The 21,977-nt window shown below is 27.0% G+C and overlaps 1 protein-coding gene across 1 annotated transcript in view; it reads left to right on the top strand.

The window, feature by feature from the left end:
* Positions 1-12,196, top strand: part of LOC103574770 (dual specificity protein kinase splA) — a 38,893-nt gene extending 26,697 nt beyond the window's left edge. Inside the window, exon 2 of the mRNA XM_053738100.1 lies at positions 7,412-12,196. Within this exon, the coding sequence (XP_053594075.1) occupies positions 7,412-8,722 (1,311 nt within the window). The 3' untranslated portion in view covers positions 8,723-12,196. The remainder of the gene's footprint in view (positions 1-7,411) is intronic.
* The last annotated feature ends 9,781 nt before the right edge of the window (positions 12,197-21,977 follow it).

The raw sequence follows: 21,977 nt of genomic DNA, 5'->3' as shown, positions 1-21,977 counted from the left end.
CGATGTTAAATTTTTAATGAGTCGCGTGTGAAAATTTAATTTATAATAAAAAAAATAAAACAATCGTCTCGTCAATTTACAATTCCACTTACTTTATTTTTTCTTCATAAATCTTAACAAAAAAAAAAAAAAAAATAAAAACTATAAAAACATAAAATAAAAAAAAAAATTGTAAAACAAACCGATAAATCATCATAACACTTAAAAGAATTATGACTTCCGTACACAATACTCTACTATATGTACAATTGTCGTTTGTAATTTCCCTGTAATCACGATTGTAGTATAATATTTCCGGTGTGTGACGTTTTAATTTCAACCGTTAATTTACACTCAGCTTTTATTTTGCTCAAATCAATACAATAGTAAAAGCTGATTACAATTTCAGCATTTAAAAAAAATTTGCAGTCATTAGAGGATCAGTAAAACGAAAAAAAAAAAATAAAATAAATGAAATAAAAAATTCTGAAGTTTATTCTCACGTTCTTAAGACAAAATAACAATTCCGTGTTCTCCATGGACGTGCGTTGCCCGACTAGGAAGCGACAAAGAGATTCCGCGAGTCCGCGGTTTGTTGCGCAAACGCCTTGATCCTTGCCAGTACAATCTAGTGGCACTTGTACGCACATTTGTCTTTTTTTTTACTTCCTACTTAGTCTCCTGCCAACAATATACAATACTTATCTATTTTCAAGTTCAATTGCCCATGTACAGCCCGCGACCTGTAATTAAAAAAAAAAAAAAACATTTTTTTTCACAATTAAAAATTATAATTATAGTTAATTAATGTGATTAATGTAGACGGCAATTAAATGATTAAAATATGGTGTGACAAATGATTTTTTTTTATTCGACAATAATTGTAAATATTGTGATAAATGATTGAGTAGAGTTAAAGACAAAAGAATAAAAAAGTAATAAAAATAATAAGTAAATAAATAAAAAGTTTAGTGTAATAAGAAAAACATGACAAGCGCATGAATATTATTATATATTATTCACCATTAGCCTGCAGCTGACGGAAGTAAGGAGACTTAAGGTCACTTGGAGAGGCAAGCCTGCATCTCAACTCGGTATCATGGCCTTCGGCAATAACTCTCGGGAGTACTGAGTATACTGAGTAATGAGTAGTAGTGTGCGTACTGATTTGCTCAGACCTCGCCGCTGGTGTCTATTATATCCACTTTGCGTGTATAAGAGCATAAAGTGCGTACGTGACAACGTTTCACATTCTTCTCATCATTGAGATCACTCTTATCTACTGCATGTAGAACGAAATTCCGAGACTACGTGTCTATAACTATTTTGAATTATTGTTTCTTAATAAACAAGAAAAAAACAAAAATGAAATACAATTATTATTATTATTATTTATCAGCATTTAAAATAATTAATTTCAATTATTATTTCATACACGGAAAGAAAATTCCACTAAAATTAACGATGTTAACATCGTAATCGTGGACTATATTTTCATTAGCATCAATTTTCAAATGTCTTATTTCAAAATTTACTACATAGATTACATTTTTTACTATTTAACATCGTAAATTAAACAAAAGACTTTTTGAATTAAAAATTATTTCAAAAATTACAATAGTAACATCGTAAAAAGAATAAAATAAAAATTACAATTCAAAAACTATATTTATTCCTATATTTATCGTTCTATTTACTTTTGAATAAAATAAATATTGCAGTGCTGCCTCTGTTGTAAAACGATGTAAGTTATAAAAATTACGATGTTACATCGTAATTTTTAAATAGTAACTGTATTTACCGTAAGAGGCATTCTTATGATTTATGACTGTTTATTTATATCATTTATATGCATCTTAAAAACTATCGAGCCTTCTGGGCTTTTCTGTGGCCAAGTAGTCAAGGCATCGGTCATTTCGCACTCGAAGGGTCTCGTGTTCGAATCCAACACCCGAGCGATTATTATTTTAGACTTTTATTTAAAATCTTTACTACTTCAAATTTTACGATGTTCACATCGTAATTTATACTATTGAGTTTGACTTTGTATTATTTTGTCTGAAGTATTATTTTTTAAATGAAATTTCCAATACTACATCGTAAAAATTATGATTTTAAAGGTATATAGTCCAAAACTACAATAATCAATAGGAAAAATTACAATGTTAGCATTTTAAATTATTACACTGATTAAAAAGTTGACTTGATTCAAGAGAAAAAATCTTGAACCAAGAATTCCATTTTGAAGAAAATGATTTTCTTAAGTCAAGAGAAAAAATTTTTGAGCCAAGAAATTATTCTTAGGTCAAGTAAATTTCTCTTGGTTTGAGAATTTTTTCTTTTGACTCAAGAAAATCATTTTCTTCAAAAGGAAATTCTTGGTTCAAAATTTCCGCTCTTGAATCAAGTTAACTTTTTTATCAGTGTACAATTTATTTTCCGTGTACTTTGTATTTATTCAAATATTTACTACAGTCGGACCGCATTATAAGACTATATTGCTGTGTTTTTTAAAAACCAGGTATGGCGATAGTTTGAGAGAAAAAGTAATAGTCTTATAACGAGTTCTTACTGTATTTTATTGTTAACTATCTTAATTTATATTTATTTTTTATCGTGGCAAGTAGAATGAATTTATAAAAATAAAGCTAAAAATAAACCAGCACTTATTCCCTCTTTTCTCTGACCCCTTCATTTGTATAATTCACGAATAGGGTCTACGAATCCTATAATTTCTCCATACATTATTCCTTCTTTACAACACAATAACTTATACTTACCATCAATAATTTAAATTTACGAAATGTGATATTACAACTTCAAAAGTATAATTCTAACTTTTTTTTTTTTTTCGTTACAAAAAAAATTTTTTAAATTACCTACAATTATAATTTTATGAAAAATTTATTAAAGCCGTTTGTAATTGAAAGAAAATAATTCAAGTTTTGGATATTTAGTAATAATTAAATGACAATTTTTCAAAATCTATAGTTTTGTCTTCAAAGTTTTTAGATTTAATTTTAAATTGAATAAGACAGCATATTTTATGTATTTATTTTTTATAATAAATTTATTCCAATAGACATCGTTATGAAACATTATTTAGATTAGAAATTAAATAATTGAATTTTAAAAGTATTCACATAAATTATCAATAATTAAATGAATAATAGGAATCAAATAAAAATTTTCGTTGGCTGTATTCAATATATAAATCTATATAGACAATAAACTGACATTACGTCAGATTAAAAATCCAATTTAAAAATTAATAGAAACGAAGGTTTCAGTTTTTTAAAAGCTTAAAAAATTTCTTTTCTGAAAAATTTTTCAAAATAGTTTTATTCATAGTAAAGAAGCGGAAAAATTAGTGAGAGCATCATTTCGAAATCGCACTAGACATAATTTTATAACATCTAAATATGTGAAACCACTTCTAAATATTTAACTTATTTTCAAAAAATGTATTTCAAGTTTTCAATAAAACCACCTTGATTTGAAATTCAAAATCACGATTCCTCATTGCCTTATTAAAAAATTCACTCCTCTAATAATAATAACAACCCACTCAATAGAAGACCCGGAAGTATGACTCTTTTAAATTTTTTACTAAATTGAAACGAGAAGGGTTAAAATGGGTCTTTTAAACACTATTGCTGCTTTTTCGTTAGAAGACTCATTTTGTCCTCCGCCTCTTCTACAACAATAATAATAAAAATCTGAATAATAAATATAACTCTTGAGAAATCCGATCGGTATATAAATGGTAGCCGCATTATGTCCTTTGAAACCGCACACTTACTATCATGTTAATTGTTAACCAAAGCTAATATACTTTGCCCCCGAATGTGCATACGTACCACAGTTTCATGGTGTTGCATATAATAAGTTTGATATACATACAATAATATAGATACCATACTACTACTATTACTATTGTTATTATTATTGTTGCTGTTGTTGTTAAAAACAGGGCGCAATAATATGCGTACACACAATCTGAGTATCAAAACAAAGACAAACCGGCATAGTAGAGGTAATTGAAGCAAACAGATACACAACGTTGCAATAGCTGGTAATAATTATGTGAGACCTTGCAAGCCGCGTCATTGTAAGCGTTTTAAATCGCTTACATTATTAGTAACTTTAATGTGATGTCTCAAGCACACGCACTTGTGCATAACTATCAGTTCATCCTCTCTGCATACTCTCAGTACATGTTTAACAATTATAATCCTCATTAATTATAGAAGCCAATTTTAAATAGTAATTAATCGTACTAATGTTCATTTTTTAAATTATTTATTATTTATAATATAAATTATTAACATAGTAGGCCAGGTGGTAAACCAGACATAAACTAGGGTTAACACGTACTTGGCACATATCCATACTCAATGCCAGTAACGCTTTTCCAACATTTTTATTATGAACTTTTTTTTTTTATTTATTTATTTATTATTTTTTTTCTTTTCCTTTCCTTTCATCTTGGCTTCATTTTTCTCAGTGCACTTCTGGGATCTGAACCATGTCTTCATATACAGTTTTACGACCAGACGGTGATTGGTGAACAGAAAAAAAAAAAATAAAAGAAAAAGTTGAATAAAAAATGAAAGAAATGAAAAGAATAAAGAAAATGAAAGCATGCTCTTTTGATCAAGAGATCTATGGCCGAGTTTTAACACAAAGTCAGTCATATCGTGTATAAGTTGCGTGTGTGTTTTTTACGTTTGAAGATTTATTTTTATCTCAATTTTTTACTTTTTTCATTTTATCTTTTATATTAAATAAAAGTATGACCCCGAAATAGATTTGCTACCCCTTCTGCTTTTATTTATTTACTTTTTTTTTTATTCACCAGGGAAATCAAATGAGGACTAAAGATTTTACACACTTTTAAAAGTGTGTACTTTTATGCTCTTTGTTACTGTTCTTTCCTTTAAAGAAAAAGTGATTTAAGAGGACACCCGTTTTATTTTATGAATATAAATAAATAAAAAATTGTAATACAGATGAAAATAATTTAGAGCTAATATAATTATTTATTGCTTTTTTTTTTGTACATGAAAAAAAAAAAAAAATTTATTGTTAAAATGAGGTATCATAAATTTGCGTTGGATTTTTAGAGAATGGCACGCGAAAATAACGCTGTGAGGGAGAATAAATAAACGTAAGTCAGAAAGAAAAATTTTATTTTTATGATATTGCTTTGTTAAATATTTTCCCTTGTAACGGGTTAGAGTATAATGACCACGGTGTTATTAAATTGATATAGGAAATCTTCCAACATATTCGGCATCTTTTAACCATTAACTTTATGACGCCTCTTCCTCAAACTTTTATTACTTTTACCGTTATGAAGTAAAGCCGAGTTAATAGGAAATATATATATATATATATATATATATATATATATATATATATATATATATAGAAAAAAAAAACAAACAAAAAATAAAAAGCTTCTTATTCAGTCAAGAATTTTTTTTTATCTATAAGTTACTTTTAGTTTGAAATATTTTATGGTTTATTTCTAACCTAATTTTCATAATTATGAAGAAAATAAATCTATAACATCGTAAAACCTTTTTTTTTTATGCCTACCCCCTAAAAGCAAAAGGTGTGCTCAGAATTTATCTAACAAATTTTGCCGCTACAATCAAAACTTGACAAATTTTTCTTAAAAGTCTTAAGTAATTAAAACAAAAAAAAACATTTTATGTGATTTAATATGTATTTTTATTACAATGGGGCGTGCACTTTTCACAAATTAATTGTAGTAATTTAAAGTATTCCGATATTACTCAATATTCAGTGCAACAAAGATTTATTACAAATTCTTAATAGTTAAATATATAGTTGAGACGATTTGAGTTTTAGTCAGAACAAACCAGATACACAATACCCACTTGTAAAATCTGCACGCGTTTTCTCATTATTGAACTTGATCACAATGTCGTGTATCTAACCAACCAACTGATTATACGAACATACGTATATACAGAAATCATCACTGTTTAAAAGTTGTTTGTTAAACATACAAACATATAAAAGAAGAAATATCATAAGAACAAGTTGAGACAACTACTAACTAAATTTACATTATCTGTGGAGTATTATATATACATATATATATATATATATATATATATATATATATATATATATATATATATAATCATAATACTAGACTGACGAGTTTTCCAGTGGCGTCAGAGGTGACAAAAGTTGTCGTGAGAACTAGTGAGTTTAACTTGCGTTATTAAGCAATAAGAGAAAATACCTTCGTTTTCTCTTTATTAACATACTCACCATATATTTAATATAATTAATAATGAACAAGTTAACCAATTAATAATATATATCCCTCAACGTTTAAATATTTATGCATATATAATAATAGTTAATCAAGCACTGTATGTCCATTAACTGGTTAATGTATGACAAACGTGAGAATGCGATTTCTTTGAGCGATTCCCTTATTATATACTGTAGATATATAGTAGACAGTTCACTGCGTGTGTCTTCATCTTACATCAATAGGTACATAAATACACAAACAAGTTGAACTAAACCCGGTAATCGCAAAAGCTGATGCGGAAGAGTACTTTTAACTCTAATACAGACTTTAACAGTTAAACTGTACTGAAAGTACGGATTAGTCTTCGACACGACAGTGAGTCGCCAGCGACATCACTGATTGGCTTTAAATGCTTAAGTGTTGCTAGCACTGGCGCCATTGCAACCACATTTGTATTTTCTTCAGTGTTTTTTGTCCATCTTTCCTGTATAAAAATACTTATTACATTACGTTAACCTTTTTACATTAGGGATATAATGTTTTATTTTGGGTTGAAGTATGATTAAAAACAACACAAGATCCATTAACTTGAAATGAAAAATCATAAAGCAATCTGACGATGTGGTGCTAAAATAAAATTTATGACACTTTTGTTAATGCGGAAGTACGTGAAGAAGAAATATCAAAAACATAAGAAGAGCAGGTGTGGTCGAATCGTGTTAATAAATTCGGTATAATGGGCGAGGGTGGATCTTTATTGCCGGACGATACGAAAGTCAAATTACATCCAGGTGTTCAGTTCAATGTGTAACCCTCTTTCCGTTTTACTTGAACCCATATAATACTATACTATACTATCTATCTATCTATCTATCTATCTTTACCCATAGTAATTCAGTAATTCAGTACTATTAGTTACCTTTAGCATTTTATCCTTTTATTTAAAAAGCTTATTGACCTAATTTTACTTAATACCAACACTCTGACAGTTAAAATAAGGTGTGAAGCACTGAAAACAATTATAAATTATTAATGAGTTTCTGACTTTGAATTACTTAATTCCATTCGGCAGCACATATTATTTATTACAGTGAGAATTATACTAACGGTAAAATTTATTTTATGTTTCAGACTAAGAAAAATAACCCCAACCATATTAAAAGACCGATGAACGCGTTCATGGTATGGTCACAAATTGAACGCAGAAAGATTTGCGAAGTACAGCCGGACATGCACAATGCCGAAATAAGTAAAAGACTCGGCAGACGTTGGAAGACTCTAAACGACGCTGAAAGAAGACCATTCATCGACGAAGCCGAACGATTGAGACAACTCCACATGATGGAGTATCCAGATTACAAATATCGTCCGAGGAAAAAAGCAGCAAAGCCACCGTCACCTCCCAAGTCTAAAGACGTTAAGAAATTAAAAAAGTTCTCCTCGTCTTCATCTGCATCCTCAATATCATCATCTTCGCCACTGTCCTCACCAACGTCTTATGCCCCAGCCAGCCCGACGATAACGACTGCCACGACAACAATATCCACAAAATCACGTAATGACACAAACAACAACGCTAATAGCCACCAATCATCTTTGAAGAGGCTTCAGGCTCAACCTACGACGAACCCCGTGTCCAGGCTAAAAATAAAACTAGCCTTTGACAAGAGGCCTATCTCTATGGACTATACACCGGTACCACCAAATGTTACCGCTAAAATACCAAGCAGTCCATCCTGCGATACCCCGGATTCACCAGAATCCGCGAGCTTTTATGAAGATAACTACCATGATCATGTTTCACTTACCACAACTACCAATGTACCTGGTGCAACAAGAATGATTAACAACAACAGCAACAACAACAATAACAATAACAGCAACAACAACAATAATAACAACCATCGAAACAATAACTTACAACCAAAAATAAAACAAGAAAATGACATGGATTTCGGCAATGAGTTTACGAACGAACGGCTTAATATCCACCACGAGTTTACACTGGGGAGGAGTAACAATTTTTCGTGTCCGTCCACCAACAACAACTCATTGCACCTCGACAATTACAACAGCGTTTTGATAAAGCAAGAACCGGTTGATAGGAGTACATCGGCGATGCTTCCTACTGGTGGTCTTTCCATGAATAACCACAGTAATAATCATCCGACAATTAAAATAGAAGAACCGGCAATTCCCACAGCAGCCGTCACGGATGGTAGCCTGGCTGATCTAGATTCACTTACGGATTTACTTCAGATTCCACCATCAGAATACAGTTCCGCGCTTGATCTTGACATCGAATCGATAACAAGTGATTTAGAATCGTTTGAATCCACAAGTTCAAACAGCGCGGAATCACCGTTCCCATTTACTTGCACACCAGATGTCGCGGACATGCTTTCGGGCATCGGCGTAAACAGTGAATGGCCCAACTTTTAATATAATGCAAAAAAGAAAAAAAAAGGAATATTTATTTAAATAAAAGTATATATTAACAAACAAAAGTGATTCCTATAATGTTCCGATTGTTCATCACATTTATGTTCATATATAATTCGGGTTTTGATGTTTTTATTGGAAAAAAAGTAAGAAATACCAACACAATGCGTTTTAAAGTTGGTTACATTATTTATTTAATTAATAATCATAATATTTTTTTTATTATTTATTCTAAACAATAAATAAAAAGCTAGTTCGCAACTTATGAGAATAAACTTCCACGAAACTCATTCGGTCGAGCGTTTTAAAATTGTTATTGCTACAAAATAACGCGTCAAGTCCAATTAACGCGCATGTGTGTTTAGTCATTCACTGCCGTCTGTCGTACAGAATGAATATTTTAGGCAAAAAAAAAAAAAATTACGATTTAAAATGTCAAGTCACGTGACAAAGCGGAGATTAAAAAACTTATTATAATTATAATAAACGAGTTATCAAACTGTTTATTTTTAAGTCCCAATTGGTCATCCTTGTATGATACACATAACAACAATAATTAATATTTCATAAATATAAATAAATAATTAATTGAATTAATTAAGAAGAGTTTTTGTATGTATTGTAGTATACTAGTTTTTAAAAGAAAGATGAATTTTTTTACAAACTAAGAGAGTGAGAACTGTACTAACGACTTGGCGAAAACAAAGTTTTATTAATTAATTTTATTGATATTGAGTATATAAATATATATATATATATATATATACAATATAAATGTATAACAGACCATATAATTATCCATTGCAATTTATCTTGGACTTGTTTAGTAAATAAATAATTGTAATAATTATTGCACGCAATAACAATTGTGCTTTGTTTAACTTTGTTTTTGGGCCATGCGTTACGTGAGTTCTTTGTTGTGTATATCGTTAGAAACATTCATTAATATATTATTATTATTATTAATTATTCATATTTGCAAAAATAAGAAAAGCAATTTAATATTTTAAGTTTTTTCTACTAAAATTTTTAGAAACCCTTATCGCGATATCGTGATTTTATTTTGAGAGTCGCTTCAACGCGGCGCCTCGGCATTAATTTTTTTTTTTTAATTTATCTAAATTATAAGTAATATTTAATCATGAGTGGTGTTACAGATGGTTGTAAGATTAAAATAATCAAGGTTATTTTAATTATATATATATTTATATACATAAATATAATATTTTCATTATTATTGATTACTTCCCAGGTGGATCCGAATTACGGCTAATTGGTGTAAATTACTTTCATTACCGTAATTTACGGTATTCGGAAGAATTACGGTAAAATATGGTATTTTACCGCAAACTGCGGTCTTTTCGGTAAAATACAGTATTTTCAGGTCAATCACGGTAGGAGTACGATAATTAACCGTAAATTTGCGACAATACCGCAGTATTTTACGGCAAAAGTGCGGTAACATTGTGGTATTTTACCGGAAAGTGTAGTATTTCACCGTGTTACGGTGAAAATTCCACAAATTGTGGTAAATTACCGCGAATTGCCGCACTCCACTGTAAATTACGGTAATTTTCCCGTGATTCGGATCAACTAGGGATTGTAGCAATGAGAAAAAACAATTTATTGCCACATGAATTAGTCATCGACTGATTCAAAATATTTTAATATTTGGTTTTCGTATGTCTGTTTTTTATTAATATCAATATATTATTATTATTATTATTATTATTATTATTATTATTATTATTATTATTATTATTATTATTATTATTATTATTATTATTATTGGCGTCTAAGTTTTTTACATCGAAGGAAAAGCGTCGAGATATTATCAAACTTTGATCTCATGTTCTTTACATTTACGTAACATTAATTAACACTTAATTTAAAAAAAAAAAAACTATTAATAATAATAACCAACTAGCCCAATGACTTGAACTTGTGATTTATAATATTTCGCATTTGTAAAGATAAAGATAAAGGTAACGGAAAAGGTTGCAGTGATTTGAATAATTGCTGTAATTTGAATTATGAAATTTTTTTTTTATTACAACGCTTTATTATTTTTTTTTTTTTTCGGGGATTTTAAGAAAGAAAGAAACGACGGATAGATATAACAAAAATAAATAAGTTATAGTATAAAGAAGCAAAAAAATGAATATATAAAAAATATAAAAATAGTGCCTATCACTCCGGTCTTGGAATGTAACTTTTGTACAAAATTAAATACAGGGCCAAACTTAAGTGATGTTAGAATTATATAAAAAAAAAAATAATTTTATTAATAGAGGATTAAAGCTTAACATCAATCTGATACTCAAACAATCATGTTATTATTTGAATAAAATTATTATTTTCGTTAAAAACACGAAGAAAAAATTATAGGAACAATTTGCAAAGTAGATACTGTAAACATATGAGACTAGTTCCCATACATTGTGCTAATGATCTTCATGCTTATGCCCCCATGTTTAATAATATACTACATAAAAATGATTTTGATGTATATTACAGGAATCATTTCCATATAATATGGCAGCGGTAACCATATGTATGAAAATAATTCCCAAGATATATACGTATGAAAAACATTTTTACAATAATAATTGTATGGTACAAACAATTTAGAAAATTTAGTAATTTTTAGTTAAAGCATAATTAAATTTAATAAAATTTTTTACTTTTTGCTGTAAGTAAAAATTGTTATCCAGGAAAAACTACTCAGATATGATTATAAATGGTCACGCATGAATACTCAGATCTGATCACATTCGAAAAATGGTCATGTATAATTATACTTGATCATGCAGGACCATTTTTCGGATCTAATCATACATGATCTTACATAATAATATATAACTATATATGATCGTATATGATCATGTATGGTCATATCTAATTATTTTTCCTCGTGAACAGCTGAAGATATGATCATGTATAGTCATACATGAGGTCATATATATGACCTCTTATATAATATACGTGAGGTCATATATAATCATACATAAATAGATATGGTCATATCTGAGCATTTTATTCCGGTTATTTTCTAATCGTTCATAGTTTTTTTTAACTATTCAGCAATTTTCACTCTTTTTTTAGTATGGAAACAATTCCTATATGTGTATATGAGCTGTTCCTATTTGATATTTAAAATAATCTCAATACTTATGGCAGCATTATCGACAATTTATGGTAATTTTTGGAAAAATTTTTTCTCCGTGTTATTTTAAATAATTTGGATAGAATAGGTTGCAGGCAGAATATAAGTTAGTTACGTTGGTATGGTAGAAAACTTGTGACTATACAACAAATACAGGCTGTGACTAACTCTGGAAACTGAATAAAAAGAAATTAACTAAATAATAATGGTAATAATCTTAAACAATATTAATCACATTGATGAAAGTCGTGTTGATTTCAAGATAAAATAGGAAACTTTTAAATAGTTTTAATTTTATTTACTTTTTTTAATAAATTGACTGCGTTTATTTTATACATAAAACTTTGTTTAAAATATTTTAAATATATAATATACTATAATATGAAGAATAATTGTCAGTGGTACCGTAAACGAAGTTGATTACGATCAAAGAATGGACACATATCAATTTAATTTCGCGGTTTTTACCAAAATTATTTTATTTTTTTTTTTATTTCACTTTAGTTTGGTTCGGTTTTGGTCTTCGCTTAGTTGATTACTAGAATCATAATGATAATGGTTATTGCGTTTAAGATTTTTTTTAAGTTTTTAATGGCCAATATTAGCTAGTGACATTAATTATTTGATGGCCAAAGGTTTGTTCTTATTTATTAGTGTGTCGATGCTTAATATTGAATGTTATTACTGAATAAAAATTAAGATTAATCGTAAATTGTTTTTTCTTTTTTATGTTTTTATACATTAACGTATTTTAATGAAGTGTTAGTGGTCAAGAATTTGAAATTGCTATTGATATTAAACCATAATTAATAAGAAGAATTAAAAGTCGCGCCACAAGTGCGTGTAAAAATTTTTTTAAAAATCTATTTTGTCTTTTTAGTCTCGAAAATTCAAAACATAAGAAAAACTAATTTTCGTGATTTTGAATGTTTTCATTTGCGTTTATCGCACTCACGAATTATAAGGATCCCGGGAAAAACAAATCATATGGCGGCATATATGCCATATATGGCCAAATATGTTCATGTATGATTCGTTTTTCCCGGCAGGTTAAAAAAAAATTTATATTAATTAAATTTTTTTTTCTTTTCTTTCTTACTTATTGATTAGAAAGATATCGAACTGTAAAAAAAAAAGTTTTTGCACTCTTATGAACCCCAGGTACCATAAGGGATTTTTTTAAAAAATTGAATGAAATTAAAATTCATGCAAAAAATTTTAATATTTTTTAAACAAAATTTTTCAATAAAAAAAAAATTTGTTATGTGTCCTTATGGATTTCCAACGGCTTTTTATTGACCACTTTTCAAAATCTATAACGCAAACCAGGTAAACGACTGAAAACTGCAAAATTATGATTGGTAATTTAGGAAAAAATTATTTGGATTTTGATATTGCAGTGAGGATTCGGGTGCCAAAAAAATTTTTTGATGTAATTTTGAAATAACTTGACACTTGATATTAATATTAATATCAATATTTGTAATTTAATATCTGGAAAATAATAAAAGTATTAAAGAAAAATAAATAACGAAGGAGGTTAATTTTTTTTTGTGGCTTATTCGTTCTCTTGAAAGTGGTTATTTGCATAATAAGAGATTACCGAAACATAGTTATTTACAAAATTATATATATATACACATACATACATATATAAATACTCAGAATTTTAAAATAAAATCTAACATTACAAAACATTTCAAATGCAAGTGAAAGAAATTACCAATTAAATAAAATGAATTTTAAGATTATAAATTTTTAAATTAAAATAAATGTTAACATATACTTGAAAGAAAAAGAATTTCTCGATTAATGACCTAAACTTCAAGGACTTGAAAAATTACTTTTATTTATTAATAAACGGAATTCAAAATTAGTTCATTTTTTCCGAGAAGTTACATATTTATTTTATATTAATGATATTAATAATAAATACAACACTCCCCATACAATATTAACTCAATAAAAAAAATTAACTTGGTATTAAAAATTTTTAACATTTCAAATTTAGTATAAATTTTAAATTAAAAAAACAATGAACCGTAAAATTTTATTTTTAATTCCTCGAAGTTTAAATTTTATGAAAATTAATCAAAAAGAATCTCGACTAATAATTAATACATTTATTCTTTTTTGAAACTTGAATCTTAAACCAAAATTCTCAAGTTTAAAATTTATGCTCAATTACATAAGAATGTATCTAATGAAAAAAACATATATACTTATAATTAATTGAAAAATCGAGATACTTTTTGATAATTGTTCATGTTATGATAACAATTATACGTTTTTAAAATACCACTAATTATTTGTCATGCATTTACAAACGCACTTGTTTAACAATAACAATAATAATGATGTTAATGTTATTAATAATAATAATAATAAATTAATATTGAAATAATAACAATATTGATAATAATGATGAAATTGATAATCATTATCTTGATGCGTTTGTCACGCTTGACTTTGTGTATTAAAAAAGGCAATAGCCGGTAGATTTACTATTTTAGTATGTATATATGCCCAATTAAATATATATATATATATATATATATATATATATATATATATATATATATATATATATATATATATATATATATAAACAAAGTGTGAAAATTATTTTAAAAATATATTTTCGATATTAAAAAGATGTAGCTTGAATTTTTGAATATTGAATATTAAAATACTTATTAATTATTATCATTATTAATTTTTAAAAGAGTGAAAAGTTTTGTTTTCTTTCGGGTCTGATGACGCGAATATTAATTTATTATCTTTGGATTTTATTTTAAATTATAATTACCTATTCCCGGGAAAAACAAATTATATATGATCGTATATGGCCTTGTGTACTCATATATGACTATACATGGTCATGTATTGCCAATTTCCGTATATGACCATAAATAGTAACATATGGCCATACATGACGATATATGTGTCGTTTTTTCCAGGCTAGTAATTAGAAAAAAGGAAAAAAAAAATGAATTGTAAAATTAAAATGATGCAAAAGTTTGTGGCATCACATGCTTCTTTACTTTTCGCACTTATTTTCGATACGTCTTTAAAAAAAAATAAGAAAAGAAAAATAAAATTAGTATAAAGTTTCACGTCAAGGTTTTTTCCGTGGATTAATTTTCAAACTCGCAGTTACATGACAAAATATAAATAAATAATTAAATAAATAAATACATAAATTAATTAATCAAAGACAAATTGAACTAGTCCAGTTTAAATTGCAATTGCCAAGCAATATATTTAAATAAATATATAAATAAAATAGTTTAAATTGTTCGAACAACGACACACTAGTAAGACATAATTTTGAATGAAAACTAACAAAATTTTAATTGAGTATTTTATCAAAATGAATAAATAAATACTCATTGCAATAAATTGTTTTGATTCGTTTACGAGCAGTTGAAACAATCCTAATAAGTTAATTAACTATGGAATACACCAAAGTGCAATATAATTAATAATTACTGCGAGATTACAGATATAATTATTCGAAGAACACCTTGGCGAGATTCATTAAATGAAAAAATAAGAATAACATTTTTACATATATAAATATATTAAACAAAAAATTATACCTACCATTTTGGTAAAGGTCTGTCAATTTTTTGCGCAGATTAATATTTGTTGGTGAAAAAGAAAATTTATATTTGAACAGATTTTTTTACGATCGTCAAAGCTTATTATTAAAAAAAAAATAACGTACCAAAATGTAGCAATATTTTTACACAAAGAAAATTTGCAATTACTATTATGTATTGTCATTTATTTATCTTATCTTATCATTTTAAAAAATGTACTATCTTTTTTTAGTGCTTCTTTCATCATATATATGTATTTTTTTTTTCTTTTATTTATGTACTATTGATTATTTGTTTTTGATCTTGTTTCTTTCTGTCTTCATTTCCTCCAGTCGTAGAATGGTTTTAAATATTGTTTTTTTTAATGTAAAAAAATATAAAATACAAAATGAGAGAGTGAGAGAGAGAGAGAGAGAGAGAGTGCAAAGTAAGAAATAATTATGGAGAAGTTTACGTTATTATTCATGAGCAAGTACTCGTACAAGCTGGAATATCTCAGATTTTATCATTAAACGTAATAAAGAATATTCATTAAAGAAATTTAATAAAATATTCAAAATAATAACTAAAATAACACAAAACAGTGTCTAAGTTATGAATTATAGTTTATTAAGTTATATAAACTATTAATAATAAGTAAAAGAAGTTGTAATGACTAACTTTGGGAGAGAAAAAAAAAATAATGAAAAATACAAAAAAAAAATAAAAATAAAATAAAATAAACCACTGTACATTTGTATTTAGTCTTCTTGTTTATAATACTTATTATCTTGTTATTAAGTACCCGATTTATATCATTTTTTATCGAAATAATTAAAAAATAATTTAAAAATAAACCAATGATCTTTTCTTTATTTTTAATATGCATTCTTTACCTCTAGATATTAATTGATAGTAATGAAATAGATTAAATTATTTTTCAAAATATCACCGCATTTGTGACTGAAGTAAGTATATATTTTACAGTATTTATGCATTCACATAATTCTGATCAGTTAAAAAAGATAAGCAAGTATAAATTGAAATATTTTATGAAAATGCACACCCTTGTAAACACTTAGATTATAATAAATATATTATTCATTTACTTGCATACAAACGATTGTTTATGAAAGATAAACAAGTGTTGACTGAAAGTGCACACCCCTTCCAGAATACTTACATGATAGAAAAAAAGTATTAATTGAAATCTATCAGACATCTTCGGGACTAATTAATATACTTTATGCATAAAAAGATATTTCTATACATAACAGTTAAGCGAAATTATCGACACGGAGAAAAATGCAGGTCAAAATTAAATAATAATTACAATCACAATAAAAAAATTTTTTTCTCAAATAAAAAATTACGATGATTTGCAGAAAATTAGTTTTTTATTTCAATTATTATTATCTAGATTGTACTTTTCACTTATCATAATAATTACAATACAGCTTCGTTAAATTTTCGCTTTGAAAAATTCAATATTTATTTATTCATATAAAAATAGTTCAATGTTACAAAAAGTAGAAATTCTTTTTAGAATTATTAAAAGTTAGTACATTAGTCGCAATTTTTGTTTCGTACACGGAAAGAATTTTTTGATAAAAATTACTCTGTAATTTCGAGTAATCCTGGGACGTTGCAAAAAATTAGTATTTTTTGTTTTAAATTTATTATTTTTTGTTTAAATAGTAACGTTACTAGACTATGTTTTACTCTATTATTGAGTACTTTTTTAACAGCAGATAAAGTAGTATGATTATATGATTTCATAATATCCTGTTTAAGTCCTATATTCAATCGATTATTGTAAATATCTCATCTTAATCTGTTAATTTTTACTCCGTGCGATTAATTTTTACTCCCCAATATACCATTCTTTTAAACCCATTAATTTTATGATGAAAAACTGTTTATAACTTGAATAAATTTTCTTATTTATGGAAGTAATTTTTACTCTAAATTGGAGAGTAATATTTCAGTAGTCTTCGTTAATCTTCGGTTAATATCGGTTTCGATTAAATGTCTTTTATTTTGCTCGCGACAACTTACATGTTACGCACACATACGTAGGCTTGGAAAAAAGACGATTTCTGTATCTCTCTATAACTTAATATTTATTTTAAAATTAAAAAAAATTTTGTATATTTTTTTTTCAACACAATACGAGTAATTTTTTTTTCTTTTTCAAAATATTTATTTTAAATCATATTCTAAGGCAGTTAAATGGATTTTAGATTTTTTATAGACATTTCATCCTTTTAATTGAAATTTATATTGTAATTCAATATAAATTTTATAAATTTAACGGTCAACTTTTTATGATAACCTACGAGTAAAAATTGAATTAGAGAGAATTCATTAAGACAGCCACTAGGTGTAATTTTTACTCGTAATTATGAGTAAGAATTAATCTGATTGATTTTTACTCAGTGAAAGAGTAAAATTTCGTAATTCGAAAGTAAAAAGTCGTAATGGCCCAAGATTAATCGATTTAGAGTAATTTTCAGAATAAATAATATGGCAATATTCATACAAAAATTCTTTTCGTGTAGTTGATAAATATTAAATCTCGAATGTAATTCTACGTAGGTTACTGTATATTTTAGAATGTCGCTAAGACAAATTGATACTCCGGAAGATAAAATTACTATTTGAGATTGTAAAAATTACTATCTGGATTGTTTGAATTGCTCGCCAGAAAACATCTTTCACAAAAGCGCGTTAATTAATATTTACTAAGTACAATAATACAAGTTATTGGTACATTATAATTTTTATTTGTCGCTCGTAAATTTTATTTTGAATGCAGTAATTTTTATAATCAATAGAAATTATTATTATAAGTAATATATTGTATTTTCACTTTGAGTTTTGTAGAAGTTTTGATTTTTTTTAAGGTTTAAAGATTACTTCTCGGATAGTAGTTTTTTTTTTTTCAAAATTAGTAAAAATTACTTAATTTTTTTCTCCTTGAAACTTTTATATTCGTAAATTTATGAATATATATAATAATTTTGAAAAATTATATTCTCGACTCTACTAACGCAAACATGGAAGAAATTGATTTAAGGGTGCACGCATCCCCTCTGTGACGATCTGTTTTTTAAGCGTTTTTTGGGAATTTTCTTGGACGACCAATAAAAAAATAGAACTTTGAGTTTTTTTTTATCATTTATTTATTAATATTTCAAGAGTATGTAAAACAAATTTGAAATAAAAATCTTCATTAGAACGTAAGTTGTACCGCTCTGAAGACACCCGCCTTGAAAAAAAGTATGCTCATTTCCTCCATGATTTTGGCTCATCAGCTTGTCTAAAAAAAAAGAAGAAAGAGCGACTTTTTAATTTGTAAGCCTAAATGCATCGATTGAACTAGAATCATTAGGAAATATTGAAAATTGGGTTTTTTCGACAGACTTCTGAAAAAAAAAGTTTTTAATTTCATGATTTTTTTTATTGTTCCGTTACGGAGAAACCAGAAATGCTCAAAATTTTTGGATGATTCTAGTACACTTCGTGCACCTACATCGCTGAGTCTACCCTATAAATTTCAAGTGAATCAGTGAAACCATTCTCAAGATATGATGGAGGAAAGCTTGAAAAATACAGTTTTGAGAAAAACGCGTTTGAAGTTTCAGGTTTGGTTAAAACTACGAAAATTTAATATTTACTTACCATCAATCTGCAATGCCTGGTCCATAGAGTACTCCTTCCTCTTCTTTTTGGAAGTCTTTCAAAGTGGATTGCTTTACTCTTGCTTCAATTCTGGTTTTTTTTACTCGTTACAATAGGCCACCTACCAGTCAAATCAGCGCTCCAAATATCTGCTTCTTCTAACTGTTGTATCTTCAAACGACTTCGAATTTTGAAAAATCACTTTACCAGATATTTTACACATGTTAAGGAATGTATTTATGCAAAAAATAAAAAATCAATTTTTTGAACCTATCACACGGGGGAACCCCTTCAAGATCTAATGAAATTTAATTGATGAACGTAGATCTAATTTAAAAACATTTTAGTCTACATTTATCTCAACATCTTTATATAGAATTACTCAGGGAGATGTAGATCTCTACAAGAATTTATAGATTTAAAATTATAGAAGATTTCGAAATCTTATTGCGATCAAAATTCGAAATTGTTAGTTCGATAATTTGTTTGCTTCACGTCTCCATACATGTATAAACTACGTAATTGACTAATTTACTCATGAATTTATCATTTATTTAAACGTTTGAAATAGTTTGGAAAAAATGCACACCTCAATCATAATAAGCATAGTGATTAATAAAAAATTTTAATCTTTCACTCATTAATTTTGATATAAATGTAAAAATTGAAATAATAGACATTTCACATAATTTTAGGGCAATAATAAATTATGAAAACAATTTAACGGGACGAAACTGTTAAAAAATTTCTAACAATAAACGATATAGACCACGGCTGTTGCATTTTAGATGTGCATAATTATATTCAAATTAAACGCACTTACCTAGGTAACATAAAGTTTCACTTTTAATACTACAACCACAATAAATTTATTTTCAAACAAACTTACCATACGAAAAAATTCTAGGCTATTATATTTTTATTTAAGGTTATAAAATCACATGATAATAAACACAGCTACCTGTACGCACAATAGCTTAACAGTTTCTTATTTCCGTGAGAGCATATTTTTAAAAAATAACAAGAAATAAGAAATTATAAAAATAAAGATACCATTGTGTACTTGAGCTCTTAATTTATAGCGGTGGAATATTAAATGGATGCACTTCGTATTAGAAAAAAAAAAGTTAACCGACATTAAATAAAAATGTTATGAATAAAACTGAAATATATTTTCATTTAATACAACGTAAAAATGGAAAGTTGATTGATTTTTTTTTCCTCCATGTTCACTTAACATATTAGCTGAGTTAACAATTCGTACGAGGTCATTACGCACTTTGATATGTATATCGCATAGAGGCATCGTCCCACGTTATCGTGTTAAAAAAAAAAAACGCGAAATATAAATAACAAGAATTAGCAATATCGACCCCGGTAGATATATATATATATATATATATATATATATATATATATATATATATATATATATATATATAATCTACGTTAAGAAAAACGCAAATGAAAAATTATATATATATATATATATATATATATATATATATATATATATGTATATATTATTTTTCATTTGCGTTTTTCTTAACTTCTGTATTTTTTTTTTCCTTGCATTTCTACTTGTGTGCACGACAAAAGTGACGGTATATGCAATTAAGTTGCCCCATACGAATACATTTCGCTGGGTTGATTCATGAAGATTAGTGACTCCTTACTTTTTCGCACGGCTATGCATGAACGATAATGCGCAGCAGCTATTAATAACAACACTGTTACCCGCACATACAAACTGTGTATATAACAGAGATCATGGACGAGGAAAATTACACTATAGATTTAAATTTCGACGAGTTTATCTATAAAGTGACACGTTAAATTGTCATATTGCCAACGTTTATTTTACTTTTATTTTTCATTTAAATTTTATGAATTTTATTTCTGACATTTTATCGTTTTTTTTTTTTTTTTTTTTTTTTCAAGCCTCTTGACTTACGTGATTCTAAAAAAATGAGATAAACAAATAAAAAAAGTTGTAGTGTATCGGATTTCTTATAATGGCTAAAAAAATTTTATTCTACATGATTACACTTGGGACACTGTAGATCTTAACATAAACCAGCTGGCTTTGATGGCGTAATTTTTTTTTTCTAGATTTATGATTCCAGATTATTTTTTAGTTCATTATTTATGCAGCTTGGCTTGTTTAATTATTTCAAGAATTTTCTTTCGAATTTTTGATTTTTATATTATTAATAAAATTAAAATTTCTTTCATTTATCTACAGGAAATTTAATACAAAGTGTCCCCAATGACCATTTTGTTAATTAACCATTTCTCAAATTATTGATCGAAGATAAAAAAATCATACTGAAATCTATTTATTTAAAATCCTCATCGAATAAAAGTTACTCAACTTCTTCGCTTATCAACTACAAGTTTGAATCACAAAATTTTATTCTAATTTTTACCTCAAAATTTTCTTCACGGAGAGAATTTAATTGTATCATCTACAATACAAAATTTTTAACTTTAACAATGTAAAATAGTAATAGAATTTTTCAGTGCTTAGAATAATTAGTTTTACAATTGGAAAGTATAGCAGTAAGAAATGATATTGTTGACGATTACTATCGAAGATGCTAATTCAAACTATTAAAGATTATATTTGTTAGAACTGAAGATGGTAACTGTTACGATTCAAAGTTGTAAAATTTCTTAAACAAGAAATAGGATAAATCGGTATAAATTTAAATCCTTTATTTATATTCATAACATACATACGTGCATGTGTGCACGGGTGCATATGTGCACGGGTGCATGTGTGTGCGCACTCGAGTGCTTGTGTGTGAACATACGTGTG

This window comes from Microplitis demolitor, chromosome 1 (assembly GCF_026212275.2).
Source record: "Microplitis demolitor isolate Queensland-Clemson2020A chromosome 1, iyMicDemo2.1a, whole genome shotgun sequence".
NCBI lineage: Eukaryota > Metazoa > Arthropoda > Insecta > Hymenoptera > Braconidae > Microplitis > Microplitis demolitor.
Note: the sequence above shows the minus strand (reverse complement) of the source record. Positions and strands in the feature narration are given on the sequence as shown.